Raw genomic sequence first — 16,889 nt, 5'->3', positions numbered from 1 at the left:
GCAATTTCGGATAGATTGTTCTTGAAGGGGATAATGATTGATACCATCTGCGTAGATGAAAGGGTTTAGGTCTTGTTTGGCTAGAGACCTGGCAAGGGGGGCCATCATTAGGTTGAACAGTATTGGTGAGAGTGGTGAGCCCCAGGGGACTCCGCATTCCACTTTCCATGGGGTGGAGATTTTGGAGTTTGACTTTACTTGATAGGACCTGGTGGTAAGGAAACCCTTGAACCATGCAAATAAATACCTTCCCATCAATACTGAATTTGTTGAGAATTCTTTGTAGGATCTGGTGGTCTACCATGTCAAAAGGCATTAGACATATCAAATTGAAATAGAAGGATGTTTTTACCTATTGAGATTTCTTGTTTGAGTTTAGCCAGGAGAGTGATCAGTACCGTTTTGGTCACTGTGATGGGCCCTAAAGCCTGATTGGGATTCGTGTAATAGGTCAAATTTGTTGATGTAGTCTACTAGCTGGTTGGCTACTGTTCCTTCCATTATTTTGGTCATTATTGGTATGGAGGCTACTGGTCTGTAGTTTGTGATGTTTCTGGCATTTTTCTTGATGTCTTTCAGGACTGGGGTGAGGTATGTTGCCCTTGTTCCTTGGGAATTGACCTTCTCGGAACATGAAGTTCAGGTGGGATGTGAGTTGATCGATGAAGCAGTTAGGGGGTTCTTTCAAGATATAGTTGGGGTATGTGTCTAGCACGCAGTGTGCAGTGGAGAATTTGTTTATTGCTTCAAACAAACTCACCCGACTCAGATGAAACAATATGAGAAACTGATTGCATCATGCAAGAGAAAGAGTGAATTTGAAGAGAATCCACTGCCACACAAAATGCAGCATATGTTGGACAATGAGCCATTTGCAAGTTCAAGCACTCGAACTAGAACGTAATTTGCTCTGGACGACCTAATCCTTGACTTTATTTGTGATATGCAACCTTTCAGTACTACAGAATCACCAACATTTTGAGATTCAATTATGGGCATTCTTCCAAATCAGTTTTGAGTAGAAAAACTGCTATGCAAAGGATTGATGATGCTGTCAAGAAATGAAAAACTCGATTCAGAAAACGGAAAATCAACAGTTTGTTGCTACTACAGAGGATTGTTATTCATTGCAGATCCTTCCTTGGAGTGACAGGCCACTGGACAGATCAGATGACAATGCAAAGAAGATCAGCGGCTTTGCCTAAAAGGATCCCATAAATATGATATTATTGCAGCTGCATTTGAATCAATCCATTCTAAAGGTTTGTTTATATTTATTTCCATTCGATGAATCACCTTTTTTTAGCATGTAAATCAAGGCGATGTACAATAAAATAAAAATATAACAGGAAAGGAAAGCCATTAATTACAGGATAGGGAAACAGTCAAACAAGACAACATTCAAGTTTTATCTAAACAGAAGCAGTGAATTTCATGGGAGGATAGTAGTCATTCCCTTACTTCCTCATATTACTACACCACTCTAGGATCCCTTGGTCTCAAAAAGTTTCAAAAACCATAGTGAAGAGGTGAGTTTTTAAGCTAGCCCTTTAAACTTCTTCAACGAGAATTCTGCATGAAGAGAAAGGAAGTCATTCCACAGAAAGAGTGCCAAGAAATAAAAGGCACTTTTTCTTGTTGATTCATAGTAGGCCTGTGATGAATTGGGAAAAATTAGTCAATGATTGTTATAGGAATGAAAAGTTGGGCCAGGACATAAGGAGTTTTAAGCCTAGGCAGTCTGGCAGGTCTGTATGCAAGGCTTTACAAGTCAGCAAAAGAATCTTGAAGTTTCTGAACTTAATGGGTAACCAAGGTAGTTTGAGAAGGGGAGATATGGTCTCTTCTACTAGCTCGATATAGAATATGCACAGCTGTATTTTATAGTGTAGTAACCTTTTCAATTCAGACTTAGAAATACCAGTATAGACCGAATTGCAATTCAGACTTAGAAATACCAGTATAGAAAGAATTGCAATAGTACAAACAAGAGCCTATCAATGCGTGACACAAAGTACATAAATACATAAGTAATGCCACACTGGGAAAAGACCAAGGGTCCATCGAGCCCAGCATCCTGTCCACAACAGCGGCCAATCCAGGCCAAGGGCACCTGGCAAGCTTCCCAAAAGTACAAACATTCTATACATGTTATTCCTGGAATTTTGGATTTTTCCCAAGTCCATTTAGTAGCGGTTTATGGACTTGTCCTTTAGGAAACCGTCTAACCCCTTTTTAAACTCTGCTAAGCTAACCGCCTTCACCACGTTCTCTGGCAAAGAATTCCAGAGTTTAATTATGCGTTGGGTGAAAAAACATTTTCTCCGATTTTTGTTTTAAATTTACTACACTGTAGTTTCATCGCATACCCCCTAGTCCTAGTATTTCTGGAATGCGTAGATGCTTCACATCCACCTGTTCCACTCCACTCATTATTTTATATACCTCTATCATGTCTCCCCTCAGCCGTCTCTTCTCCAAGCTGAAAAGTCCTAATCTCCTTAGTCTTTCTTCATAGGGAAGTCATCCCATCCCCGCTATCACTTTAGTGGCCCTTCGCTGCACCTTTTCCAATTCTACTATATATTTCTTGAGATGCGGCGACCAGAATTGAACACAATACTCAAGGTGTGGTCGCACCATGGAGCGATACAACGGCATTATAACATCCTCACACCTGTTTTCCATACCTTTCCTAATAATACCCAACATTCTATTCGCTTTCCTAGCCGCAGCAGCACACTGAGCAGGTTTCAGTGTATTATCAACGACGACATCCAGATCCCTTTCTTGGTCCGTAACTCCTAACGTGGAACCTTGCATGACATAGCTATAATTTGGGTTCTTTTTCCCCACATGCATCACCTTGCACTCGCTCACATTAAACGTCATCTGCCATTTAACCGCCCAGTCTCCCAGTCTCGTATGGTCCTTCTGTAATTTTTCACAATCCTGTCGCGATTTAACGACTTTGAATAACTTTGTGTCATCAGCAAATTTAATTACCTCGCTAGTTACTCCCATCTCTAAATCATTTATAAATATGTTAAAAAGCAGCGGTCCTAGCACAGACCCCTGAGCAACCCCACTAACTACCCTTCTCCATTGTGAATACTGCCCATTTAACCCCACTCTCTGTTTCCTATCCTTCAACCAGTTTTTAATTCACAATAGGACTTTTCCTCCTATCCCATGACCTTCCAATTTCCTCTGTAGCCTTTCATGAGGTACCTTGTCAAACGCCTTTTGAAAATCCAGATGCACAATATCAACCTGCTCTCCTTTGTCCACATGTTTGTTTACTCCTTCAAAGAACTAAAGTAAATTGGTCAGGCAAGATTTCCCCACACAAAAGCAGTGCTGACTTGGTCTCAGTAATCCATGTCCTTGGATGTGCTCTGTAATTTTGTTTTTGATAATAGCCTCTACCATTTTCCCTGGCACTGACATCAGACTCACCGGTCTATAATTTCACAGATCTCCCCTGGAACCTTTTTTAAAAATCGGCGTTACATTGGCCACCCTCCAATCTTCCGGTACCATGCTCGATTTTAAGGATAAATTGCATATCACTAACAGTAGCTCTGCAAGCTCATTTTTCAGTTCTATCAGTACTCTAGGATGAATACCATCCGGTCGAGGAGATTTGCTACTCTTCAGTTTGCTGAACTGCCCCATTACATCCTCCAGGTTTACAGTGAAGTTAGTAAGTTTCTCCAATTCATCCGCTTGAAATACCATTTCCGACACTGGCATCCCACCCAAATCTTCCTCGGTGAAGACCGAAGCAAAGAATTAATTCAATCTCTCCGCTACGTCTCTATCTTCCTTGATCGCCCCTTTTACCCCTTGGTCATCCAGCGGCCAAACCAAGACTTTTGCCTGCTTCCTGCTTTTAATATACCAAAAAAAAAGTTTTGCTATGTTTTTTTTTGCCTCTAATGCTATCTTTTTTTCGTAATCCCTCTTGGCCTTCTTTATCTGCGCCTTGCATTTGCTTTGACACTCCTTATGCTGCTTCTTGTTATTTTCAGACAGTTCCTTCTTCCCTTTTCTGAAGGCATTTCTTTTAGCCCTAATAGCTTCCTTCACCTCACTTTTCAACCATGCCGGCTGTCTTTTGGCCTTCCATCTTTCTTTTCTAATTTGCGGAATATGTTTGGCCTGGGCCTCCAGGATGGTATTTTTGAACAGCGTCCATGCCTGTTGTACAGTTTTTACCCTCTCAGTTGCCCCCTAAGTTTTTTTTAACCGTTCTTCTCATTTTATCATAGTCTCCTTTTTTAAAGTTAAACGCTAACGTATTTGACTTCCTGTGTATAGTTACTTCAAAGTTGATATCAAAACTGATCACATTATGATCACTGTTATCAAGCAGCCCCAGTAACATAATGTCCCTCACCAGATCATGCGCTCCACTAAGGACCAAGTCTAGAATTTTTCCTTCTCTCGTCGGCTCCTGCACCAGCTGCTCCATAAAGCTGTCCTTGATTTCATCAAGGAATTGTACCTCTCTAGCGTGTCCCGATGTTACATTTACCCAGTCTATATTTGGATAATTGAAGTCACCCATTATTATCACATTGCCCATTTTGTTTGAGTCTCTGATTTCTTTTATCATTTCTATGTCTACCTGCTCATCCTGGCGAGGTGGACGGTAGTACACTCCTATCACCGTTTTTTTTTCCCTTTTATACATGGAATTTCAACCCACAATGATTCAAAAGTGTGATTTGTGTCCTGCTGAATTTGTAATCTATCTGAGTTAAGGCTCTCGTTAATATACAATGCTACCCACCCCTCCACCAGTCCAGTCCACCCTATCGCTACGATATACTTTGTACCCCGGTATGAGTGTCCCACTGGTTATCCTCCTTCCACCAGGTCTCAGTAATGCCTATTATATCCAATTTTTCATTTAGTGCAATATATTCCAACTCTCCCATCTTATTTCTTAGACTCCTAGCATTTGCATAGAGACATTTCAGAGTATGTTTGTTGTTCCTATTTGCATGATGCTTAGTACTTGACACTATTGATTTGCCATCTTTTGTCTGATCTTTAGTTGTATTTAAGGGCACCTGGCCTACCACGGTCTGTTGTGCAACCTCACTATCCAGAAACCCTATCTTCCCTGTTTGTGAGGTATCCTTGCAAGATAGCTTATCCCGAACCATGCGCTTTTGAGTGACTGTCGGCCTTCCCCCCATTTCTAGTTTAAAAGCTGCTCTATCTCCTTTTTAAATGCCGATGCCAGTAGCCTGGTCCCACCCTGGTTAAGGTGGAGCTCCCCCTTCCCCAAAATGTTACCCAGATCCTAACAAATCTAAAACCCTCCTCCCTGCACCATTGTCTCATCCAAGCATTGAGACTCCGGAGCTCTGCCTGTCTCTTTGGCCCTGCGCGTGGAACAGGTAGCATTTCAGAAAATGCTACCCTAGAGGATCTGGATTTGAGCTTTCTACCTACGAACCTAAATTTGACTTCCAGAACCTCTCTCCCACATTTTCCTATGTCATTGGTACCCACATGTACCAAGATAGCCGACTCCTCCCCCGCACTATCTAAAATCCTATCTAAGTGACGCTTGAGGTATGCCACCTTCGCACCAGGTAGGCAAGTCACCAGGAAATCCTCACGTTGAGCAGCCACCCAGCTATCTATATGCCTAATGATCGAATCACCAACTACAACGGCTGTCCTAATCTTTCCCTCCTGGGCAGCACTTGGAGACACATCCTTGGTGCGAGAGGATATTACATCCCCTGGTGGGCAGGTCCTGGCTACAGGAGTACTTCCTACTTCACCAGGGTGTTGCTCTCCTTCTAGGAGACCTCCCTTCTCCAAGGTAGCACAAGGGCTACCAGACTGGAGGTGGGACTTCTCTACAACTTCCCTGTAGGTCTCCTCTATGTACCTCTCTGTCTCCCTCTGAGTATGTTGAGCCCTCTCGTCTATGTAACTGCGAATTGATAGTAGTTTGCGTAATTCAACAAAACTAGATTTGATAACTGAAGATATCTGAGGAGAAAAGGATAAATTTGAGTATAACGTTACACCTAAATATATACATTTATCTACTGAATAGGAGGTCTAAACAGCACAGGGGTAACTGACAGAATAGTAGCATGCTCTGTAATCCAGCAAACTGTGGCCTTTTGGGGATTTAAAACTAAGTGATATGCATGTAACCAAGTTGAAACTTCTTCCAGATACTTTTGAAGTGGGAATAGGTCTGGAGCATTAGTGGATGTATAATGAACAAGATGTCATCTGCACAGAAATACATACTAAGACCAAAGGACTGTATTACAGAGGCTAAGGGGCTTAGGTAGAGAATTGGGGACACAATGGATCCCTGAGGGATTCTGCAAACAAACAGAATAACAGTTTGTACGTCATCCTTAATTACAGGGCTAGCTTAACCTATGGACCAGGTTAGGCTCTGGTCCAGGGCGCCAGTGCTAAGGGTGCCAAACGTTTGAGCCTGTGATGTCACTGGCTTATAGATTAATCTTAGCTTTTACTAGGGCTGCACGTTAACTGCAGTTAACGCCATGATTAACACGTTAATTATTAATCACAATTTAAAAATTAAATCACAATTAATGATTTGTCTTCTGTCTGCCTGCCTCCTTCCCTCCTCGCCCGCATGTGGTCCGGCATCCCCCCCCCCCCCCCCCCCACCCAGACCGCCAGCAGCTCTCTCTTCCCTCTCCACCCGGTTTTACTTTTTTTCCATCTTCAGTAAAATCTTCGGTCCTGCAGCCATGGTAGTGGTACTGAAAAGCGCCTGCACCAGGCCTTCCCTCTGACCTGTCCTGCTCCCCTGGCCTTCCTGTTTGGGATGGGTCAGAGGGAAGGCTAGGTGCAGGCAGCTTTTCAGTACCACTGTCGTGGCTGCAGGGCAAAAGATTTTACGGACGACGGAAAAAGGTAAAAACAGGTGGGAAGGGGAGGGAAGAAAGAGCCGCTGGCGGTCGGGGGGTGGGGGGGAGAGATGCCAGACCATGTGCGGGTGGTGGAAGGGGGAATTAAGAGAACTGCGGGTGGAGAGAGAAAAAGAACCTCAGGAAGCTGTGGACGGGAGGGAGAGAGGAAGAAGGAACCTCGTGTGGCCCTGGGGGGAGGGAGGGAGGGAGAACCTGGGGTGGCCATGGGAGGGGAGAGAGAGATAGAGAAGCTGAGCTGGCTGTGGCGGGGGCGGGGGGGGAAGGAGGAAGAGAGAGAGAAGCTGAGGTGGCCATGGAGGGGGGAAGGAGGGAGAGAAAGAGATGCTGAGGTGGCCGTGGAGGGGGAGGGAGGGAGAACCTGGGGTGGCCATGGAAGGGAGAGGGAGAGAGAGAGAGAACCTAGGGCAGCTGTGGGGATGGGAAGGGAGGGAGAGAGAACCTAGGGCAGCTGTGGGGATGGGAAGGGAGGGAGAGAGAAACTGGGGCAGCTGTGGGGATGGGAATGGAGGGAGGGAGGGAGGGAGGGAGGGAGGGAGAACCTGGGGTGGCTGTGGGGAGGGGGGAGTGTTTACACTGCAGTTCACCACAGGCACTTCGCCATTGTAAAGGTCTTTTTTAAAGACCAATTTCATAATTATTCAAGTGATTTCCTAGCACTATACCCAGATATTTTTTGGGCACATCAATATTCATGACCCCTGAGGCAGGCACTTTGTACCGAAACATGGTGCCATGTCGGGCATTGCATGTTTAATGCAAGTATAAGAAATAAAGTGTTTGCTTGCCATTGATGATCATCCTGAGTACCTGGTTTTTCGCAAGTCTTCTCCAACTTCCCACTGTCATTTGCTAACTACATTCTATGTGGGATTCCTTTAGGTTTTCTCCCTTTCCTCTTATGTTCTTATGAGAAGGGAGCAGTGTAAGCTATTCATCAGGTTTTGAAGTGATATCAACCCCGCAATCACTTTAAATCCTGATGAATAGCTTACACTGCCCCCCTGCTCCACTGTGTTTGTGTCAGCAACACAGGAGCAGGAGCTGAGTGGTCAGACCTTCACTCAGCTCCTGCTCCTGTGTTCCTTTCAGTGGTTGGTAAGGAGTCTGACAGGATTTATTTCTAAGAGTAGCAGCAAGTCATGGCAAACAGAACATACAAAAGTTTTCCAACAGCAGCCTCTAATGGGTTACCGTCATGAGCTGTCAACGTACCTGGGTGATGAGGATGCTAACTTTGCTGCCATTGGCATTGCACTTCACAGACATGATATTTCTCAGACTAGGCACAAACTCTGCCAGATTCTTGGTATTGCAGTGTGCTTTTGCCTCCCTTTGAGGAAAGACAACATGTCAAAAGTTCTAATTCTGGAAAAGCATCAGCATTTATTTCACAGTGTTACTCACAATTTCAATTATTTCATAAAAGATGCCTCACAGAACAGGTTGGCAGAGATTCATTAGTTATCAAAAAGAAAAGAAAGTAAACATATCTGTCTATAAAGAGCCAATTCTTTCATAATTTATCTCCTTAATTACATTTTATTTGGCTGCTCCCAGGTAACCATGTTACTACCTGTAGCAGGTATCCTGCTGTCTATAAGTTCTCACAGGTTGGTGACATCAATGACAGCCTGTGCAGAAAAGTTTCCCAGCTTGAATTTCTCTAGAAGCTTTTCAGAAGCCTGATCTTGCATGCATGCATTTTCCCATTCCCTGCTGTCGTGTGGGAATAAGCGAGGACTTGTATTTTGCAGTCCACAGAGAACATCTGTTACAAGTGAGTGGCTTGTTTTTTTCCCCAAGGGCAAACAGGATAGTTAAGGCCAAACAAATGGGACTCCCTAGTTAAAGTTTGCTTTCAACAGAAATGGGAACAACAAAACAAGAAAGGTAGTACAAAAATAATATTGGTAGCAATGAGCCTTTTTGATTTTATGCCTGTTGTACAGTCTGCTTTCAACAGAAATGGGAACAACAAAACAAGAAAGGTGGTACAAAAATATTATTGGTGGCAATGAGCCTTTTTCATTTTATGCCTTTTGTAAAGGCAGTCTAGAAATGAAAAAAAGAGGTCTCCATGAATTGTATTCTAATCCTCAGAGATTCTGAAGGACGGACTGGCCAGACCTCCTGTCACATAAAAAGTCCTTTTCCAAACATTAATCAGAAATGAATCTATGGACCAAAGCCCATGATGCTGCCTTGCAAATTTCATCCATAAGGGCAACCTCAAGTGGGCTACTTATGCAGTCATAGCTTTGACATTATCCCCCTCATTCAATAATCTTAGGGCCCAAATTAAGAAAATGCTGAGCTACAAAATTTATGTTCCTAAATCAGTCTCCTAAATTTGTGCCCTATTTTCTGTCAGTTTTAGGAGCACAACTTATCAGCTGAAAATTCATCTTAATTTAGGAGCGTAAAAGTCATGCTCATAAATTTAGGCCTATCATTCATTTGCCTAGTCTAGTGCTGAACTCCTAACTTCTTTTCCCCACGCTAATTCCACCTGTTACCACCAAGATTTTATGCTCTTAAATTGTTCAGTGAAATTTTGAATAAAAAACGTATGCACTTGGCCTTGTAAATTTTCAGAAGCCAATTTTTGAGAATCTCTCTCAAAGTTAGCAGCATAAATCCTTTGATTATCCAGCCCAAAGTGCCAAAATATAAGCATCCTTTGTGCAATAAGATTATAGAATACTAGCAAATGTGCACATGAAATGTTACAAGCATGCATGTAAATATGATATATCTACTCAGCAGTGTTTTAGAATGTGATTGCACAAGATGCATATCATGTAACTGCAAGAAGGTAATCACAGGGGAAGTCACATAGGCAGGGCATCGGTGGGTCCCACACTTAACAGACTTAACTTATAGACTATTATAAGCAGTAGTGTCCCTACCATTAGGCCAATGGAGACGGGGGCCTCAGGCAGCACTCTTCCTGGAACGGCATCTCCCCCTTCCTTCCTCCACTCCTTTCCCTGAGTTTACCTTCTTTTTCCATTTTCAAAAAGACTGCAGCGGCGGCAGCAATTCCCAAATGCTGCCCTGACACTGGCCTAATCTCTTTATTGTGGCCCGCCTATCTGATGTAACTTCCTGTTTCCTCAGAGGCAGGCCGCAGCAGAGAAGAGACCGATATCCGCTTAAGGGCAGCTTATGGGAACTGCTGGCGCCGCCACCTTCTGGAAAAAAAGGCAGGTGGCGGAAGGAAGGGGGAGATGCCAGACTGTTGCCCCGGGGAAAGGGGGGGCGCATCTCATCAGTGCCTCAAGGGGCATCTTGCCTTAGGCCACCCCTGATTATAAGATGCTAAAGACCTAAAGAAAAAATTAAATGATATAACTAACTACCACCCGGTTGCATCCATCCCTCTTGTAGTTAAGTTAATGGAAAGCTTAGTCACCAAACAACGTACCAATTACTTAAATAATTTCTCTATATTACATACATCTCAATCAGGATTCCGAATTAAATCATAGCACCAAAACAGTACTAATAACACTTCTAACTAAATTTAAAAAAAATAATTGCAGCTGGCAATAATGTTCTCCTCTTACAATTTGTCATGTCCAGCGTGTTTGACATGGTCAACCATAATACTCTATGGAACATCCTAGAATATTTCGGTATTGGAGGAAATGTACTAAAGTGAATTAATGGCTTCCTAACTGTAACAACATATCAAGTGATATCAAAATCGATTACATCATCACAATGGAAACCTGAATGCGGAGTGCCTCAGGGATCACCAATTTCACCAACTCTCTTCAACTTAATGACGACTCTACTGGCCAAATCACTATCCAAACCAAGGCCTCAATCCATATATTTATGCAGATGATGTCACGATTTACATCCCGTTTAAAAATGATTTAGAAGAAATCACTAACAAAATCAATCACAGCTTCCAAATAATGAATTTATGGGCAGATGCATTCCAATTGAAGCTTAATGCAGAGAAGACTCAATACCTCATCCTTTCATCACAATACAACAAAATCAATTATACCAATATAAATACCCCAAATATTATCCTTCCTGTTTCGGACACCCTGAAACTTCTGGGAGTCACAATTGATCGAAATCTCACACTAGAAAGTCACACGAAAAATATTACAAAGAAAATGTTCCACGCAATGTGGAAACTCAAAAGAGTAAAACCTTTCTTCCCAAGGGAGATATTCTGCAATCTGGTGCAATCACTGGTGCTAAGCCATTTGGATTACTGCAATTCCATATATGCCGGATGTAAAGCACAAATTATTAAGAAACTCCGAACAGCCCAAAACACTGCAGCCAGACTCATATTTGGAAAGGCGAAATACGAAAGAGCCAAACCCCTCAGAGAAAAATTATACTGGCTCCCACTAAAAGGCAGAATTACATTCAAAACCTGTACCCTGGTTCACAGAATTATCCATGGCGAAGCACCAATATATATGTCAGACCTTATAGACCTACCAGCAAGAAACGTAAAAAAATCATCACGGACATTCTTGAATCTCCATTATCCCAACGGCAAAGGACTTAACTATAAATCAATATATACATCTAACTTTTCCTACATCCGCAAGCAACTATGGAATGCATTACCAAGGGCCATAAAAACAACTCACGATTTAACAACCTTCCAGAAACTATTAAAGACTAACCTGTTCAAAGAGACTTATCATTTAGACCCTCTTAAATGTACTGACATCACAACTTTACCAGAACAAGTTAACACTGAACTTGTCTCTCATTTGTTTACTTTAATCTCATTGATACTATTGAATGTTATATATTATCCTTGTTCTCAAATACCTGAAATGTATTGAATAGCTAATCATTTCGAACTTATTTTATATTTTCTGTACTTTATTTGCAATAATACTCTGTATTTCTCATTCTGTTAATGGCGATCACCATTACAGCATAATGTAAGCCACACTGAGCCTGCAAATAGGTGGGAAAATGTGGGATACAAATGCAGCAAAATAAATAAATAAGTCAGCATAACATCGCTGTTAAGACCCTTAGGGTTAACACATTTATTAATTTGTTACATTTGTATCCCACATTTTCCCACCTATTTGCAGGCTCAATGTGGCTTACAGAGTACCGTAATGGTGTTCGCCAGTTCCGGTATGAACAAATACAAGGTGTTATTGCGTTAAAATAAGGTTCATGTATGGTTGATATAATGGGGAGCTTAGAGAGGAAGGGGGAAATTGGGTGTGTCCAATACGATCTTTGGTTTTGTTGTGTTGCAGGTACTCAGTCTTATGTTGGATCGGTGGGATCTGCCTTCCCGAACAGGTTTGTTTTTAGTTCTTTCCGGAAATTGAGGTGGTCGTACGTTGTTTTTACTAATTTTGGCAGAGCGTTCCATAGTTGTGCGCTTAAATAGGAAAAGCTGGATGCATACATTTATTTGTATTTGAGGCCTTTGCTGCTTGGGTAGTGAAGATTTAGGTATGTTCGTGCTGATCATGAACCATGAACAGAGGAGTAAACAGCAATCCTAAGCCTAGAGATGCCCCGCATAGGAAGAAGGAACCTCTAAAATCAAGTCCTGCCTCCCAGCCCAACAGAGGGGCAGAAGTAGAAGGGAGGGTCTCATGGCAGGAAGTGGAGGAAACAGAGACTATAGAATGTGAGCTAACAAACAACTTCCAGTCAGACGAGAGGCCAGCAATGGAGGTGGAAGCTACCAGTTCAGGGGAGTCCGAAGGAATAAAGAACTACAACCAAGAAGAAGCTATGGAGCTAAGCGTTTGAATATTTCTTTTCCATTTTTACTTTGGGATAGAAAGTTTTGCCTGAATATTTTGAATAATTGATATAGCAAGCTGGGAGGGCCAGTGTGAGAAACAAACAACACAAGAGAGGTGGCTGCTGAGCCTTGGCTGAATCTAAGAAGAGCCAAAGGCTGTATTTGGGGGGGGGGGGGGGCACTGTGATTTTAGTATTTTGTGGTTTTGAAAATGGGACATTGCAAGACATTTTTTTTGTTTCCGATTAAAAGACTCCTAAGGAGACTGAATAGACAAATAGAGGGGGGGGGGGGGGGGGGAGTCCCTGGACTGTGTATAAGGAGTTAAGAAAATGGAGGTGGGAGGTTAAAAGAAAAGCCCCATCATCATCTGTCCAGGCAAACTGGAAGGAATTTGGAGCACAGTACTGCAGGGGGAAGGAGATGCAGAAGACAGGGCAGTGTTTTCACTTAAGCATGTACCTTGGACTTTGTCCTCGCTGATATAATTTTTGCCTATCATTTTGATCTCGACAGGAATTTTTGAAACTACAAGGGAAAGGCTGGAACTCAGAACTCCTGAAAAAGACTGTCTCACAGTTACATTACAAGTCCCTGTGACAATACACACTAAAAAGCAAAATGTACATGCTCACATTTATTACTCCTTTTACATGGCATAAGTGACAGACAGGCTTATTTTCGAAAGAGAAGGGCGCACATCTTTCGACACAAATCGGGAGATAACATAGTAGCATAGTAGATGACGGCAGAAAAAGACCTGCACGGTCCATCCAGTCTGCCCAACAAGATAAACTCATATGTGTATACCTTACCTTGATTTGTACCTGCCTTCTTCAGGGCACAGACCATACAAGTCTGCCCAGCAGTATTTCCCGCCTCCCATCTCCGGCTCTGGCAGACTGTATAAGTCTGCCCTCCACTATCCTCGCCTCCCAACTACCAACCTCTCTTCCCCCACCTGCTCCGCCACCCAATTTTGGCTAAGCTTCTGAGGATCCATTCCTACTGCACAGGATTCCTTTATGCACATCCCACGCATATTTGAATTCTGTTACCGTTTTCATCTCCACCACCTCCCGCGGGAGGGCATTCCAAGCATCCACCACCCTCTCCATGAAAAAATACTTCCTGACATCTTTTTTGAGTCTGCCCCCCCTTCAATCTCATTTCATGTCCTCTCGTTCTACCGCCTTCCCATCTCTGGAAAAGATTTTTTTGCGGATTAATACCTTTCAAGTATTTGAACGTCTGTATCATATCACCCCTATTCCTCCTTTCCTCCAGGGTATACATGTTCAGGTCAGCAAGTCTCTACTCATGTCTTGGAACGCAAATCCCATACCATTCTCGTAGCTTTTCTTTGCACCGCTTCCATTTTTTAAACATCGTTTGCGAGGTACGGCCTCCAAAACTGAACACAATACTCCAGGTGGGGCCTCACCAACGACTTGTACACGGGCATCAACACTTCCTTTCTTCTGCTGATCACACCTCTCTCTATACAGCCTAGCAACCTTCTCGCTACGGCCACCTCCTTGTCACACTGTTTCGTCGCCTTCAGATCCTCGGTTACTATCACCCCAAGATCCCTCTCCCCTCAGTACCTATCAGACTCTCCCCGCCTAACACATAAGGCTCTCGTGAGTTTCTACCACCTGTTCCTCTGATCCCATCCCCACCAACCTACTCAACACCATCTCCCATACTGTCACCCCCTCCCATCTGTCGCATCCTCAACCTCTCTCTCTCCACTGCAACTGTCCCTGACACCTTCAAGCACGCCGTTGTCACACCTCTCCTCAAAAAACCTTCACTTGACCCTACCTGCCCCTCCAACTACCGCCCCATCTCTCTTTTACCCTTCCTTTCCAAAATACTTGAGCGCGCCGTTCACAGCTGCTGCCTTGATTTTTTCTCCTCTCATGCCATCCTCGATCCACTTCAATCCGGTTTTCGCCCTCTGCACTCGACAGAAACGGCACTCTCTAAAGTTTGCAATGACCTGCTCCTGGCCAAATCCAGAGGTCACTACTCCATCCTCATTCTCCTCAATCTTTCCGCCGCGTTTGACACTGTCAATCATGATTTACTTCTTGCCACGCTGTCCTCTTTTGGGTTCCAAGGCCCTGTCCTCTCCTGGTTCTCCTCTTATCTCTCCCACCGCACCTTCAGGGTACACTCCCAAGGATCTTCCTCCACTCCCATCCCACTATCTGTTGGAGTTCCCCAGGGATCTGTCCTTGGACCCCTTCTCTTCGAGCAGGGTAGCGGTGAGCGAGAGGCGGGCGGCGTGGGGCGAGAGGTCACGGAAGTGAGGTGATCGATGAGAAGCTGTGCGCGGCGAGCGCGCATCCACGTGGCAGCCGTTCGTCCCTCGTTTCCGCTGACTGGTAACCGGAGCAGCGTGGGACAGGAGATTGAGGTGGGGTGAGTCAGCGGGTGACCGGCGCCTGGGAGTGCTGCCACTCAATTACAGCTCTTTCCCGCTAGCGTGGGGAGTCAGGAGACCTGGGGCAGCTGACCCACAGGCCCTGATGGTGACCCGACTGAGAGGAGCTTGGGGAGCCAGATGACCTGGGGTAACTAATCCCTAGGCCCTGGTGTTGATCCTCTCCCTTAGACCATTTTCATACTGTCGTGATCCCTGCTGGCTCTGGTCCTTGCCTTGCCCTGCCATCAGCTTGCTCTGGTCCCTCGGCCCTAGCCTGTCCCAGTCCGCTGCTCTGAGGGCGGCGAGTGTGGCAATCCAGCTGCTCCAGCTTGCTCCGATCCGCGCGATCCAGCTTCTCCCTGCTTGCCTGCCCCGGTCCATCTACCCCAGCTTGCTCCAGCCTGCCCGATCCTGCCTCTCCCTGCCTGCTCCAGTCCATCAGCTACAGCTTGATCCAGTTCACCTGATCCAACTTCCTCCTGCTTGTTCGTCTACTCCAGCTTGCCTGATCCTGCTTCTCCCTGGCTGCTCCAGTCAATCGGCTCCAGCTTGTTCCATCGGCTCCAGCTTGTTCCAGTTCATCTGATCCAGCTACTTCCTGCTTGTTCGTCTATTCCAGCCTGCTTGATCCTGCTTCTCCTTGGCTGCTCCAGTCCATCGGCTCAGGCTTGTTCCGGTGCACCTGATCCAGCTTCTTCCTGCTGGTTCATCTACTCCAGCCTGCCCGATCCTGCTTCTCCCTGGCTGCTCCAGTCCATCGGCTCCAGCTTGTTCCAGTCCGTCTACTCCAGCTTCTCCTAGCCTCTTCCAGTCCATCTGCTCCAACTTGTTCCTGTCCACCTGACCCAGCTTCTCCCTGCTCCCTCCAATCCATCTGCTCCAGCCTGCTTGTTCCAGTCCATCAGTTCCAGCGTGTTCCAGTCCGCCTGATCCAGCTGCTCTAGCGTGTTCCAGTCCACCTGCTCCAACGTGTTCCAGTCCGCCAGACCCAGCATCCCCCTGCTTGTTCCAGTCCATATGCTCCAGCCTGCTTGTTCCAGTCCATCTGCTCCACCTTGTTCCAGTCCATCTGCTCCACCATGCTTCAATCCGCCTGATCCAGCCCCTAGCCAATCAACCTGCCTGCTAGCCAATCACCTGTTCCTGCCTGCCTGCTCAGCCATTGACTTACCTACCTGCCTGCTAGCTTTTCAGCCATTGACTTACCTAATCGCCAACCCAAAACCTAGCTTCAAGCCCTATCTATCTGCTTAATACTTCAGTCATTACATACTCACCCTTTAACACCTGTTAACTGCTTAACACCTCAGTCACTGTATAGTCACCTGTTACACCTCAGTCACTACCTATGGCCCCTGTCCATGTTCTCTTCCTTGCCCTGTCCCTTCCTAATCTTCTTTCCCCCCCACTCCCACTGTCTACCATTAGAACTACCCGCTGCCCTCCCACCCTGCCCGCCACCGCAATACCCTATTCACCTCCATCCCTCACCTCACCATCCCTCTTGTCCCCCTCCTCCTTCCTGGCTCTCAACCTTCGGCACTTCCTTCCTGCCATTAACCCATCCCCTTTCCTCCTAAGTACATCCCGTCTTCGTCGCCCAACCTCCCCCACCCTCCTCCGCACTCTCCTGCTCCTCCTCCTGCTATCCGCAGGAGACATTAACCCTAATCCAGGTCCCCCCCACCTGTCCCCATCCTATCCTTGTGAACGATCCCGGGATGTCTCCAATCTC

The 16,889-nt window shown here is 45.0% G+C and overlaps 1 protein-coding gene across 1 annotated transcript in view; it reads right to left on the bottom strand.

Annotated features, from left to right (window-relative positions):
- The window catches only part of IFT140 (intraflagellar transport 140), a 681,938-nt gene that overhangs the window by 372,387 nt on the left and 292,662 nt on the right, over positions 1 to 16,889 (bottom strand). The window contains exon 14 of the mRNA XM_030212528.1: positions 8,166 to 8,283. Within this exon, the coding sequence (XP_030068388.1) occupies positions 8,166 to 8,283 (118 nt within the window). The remainder of the gene's footprint in view (positions 1 to 8,165; positions 8,284 to 16,889) is intronic.

This window comes from Microcaecilia unicolor, chromosome 8 (genome assembly GCF_901765095.1).
Source record: "Microcaecilia unicolor chromosome 8, aMicUni1.1, whole genome shotgun sequence".
Lineage (NCBI taxonomy): Eukaryota > Metazoa > Chordata > Amphibia > Gymnophiona > Siphonopidae > Microcaecilia > Microcaecilia unicolor.
The sequence above is the reverse complement of the archived record's forward strand: the minus strand, read 5'-3'. Positions and strand labels throughout refer to the sequence as shown.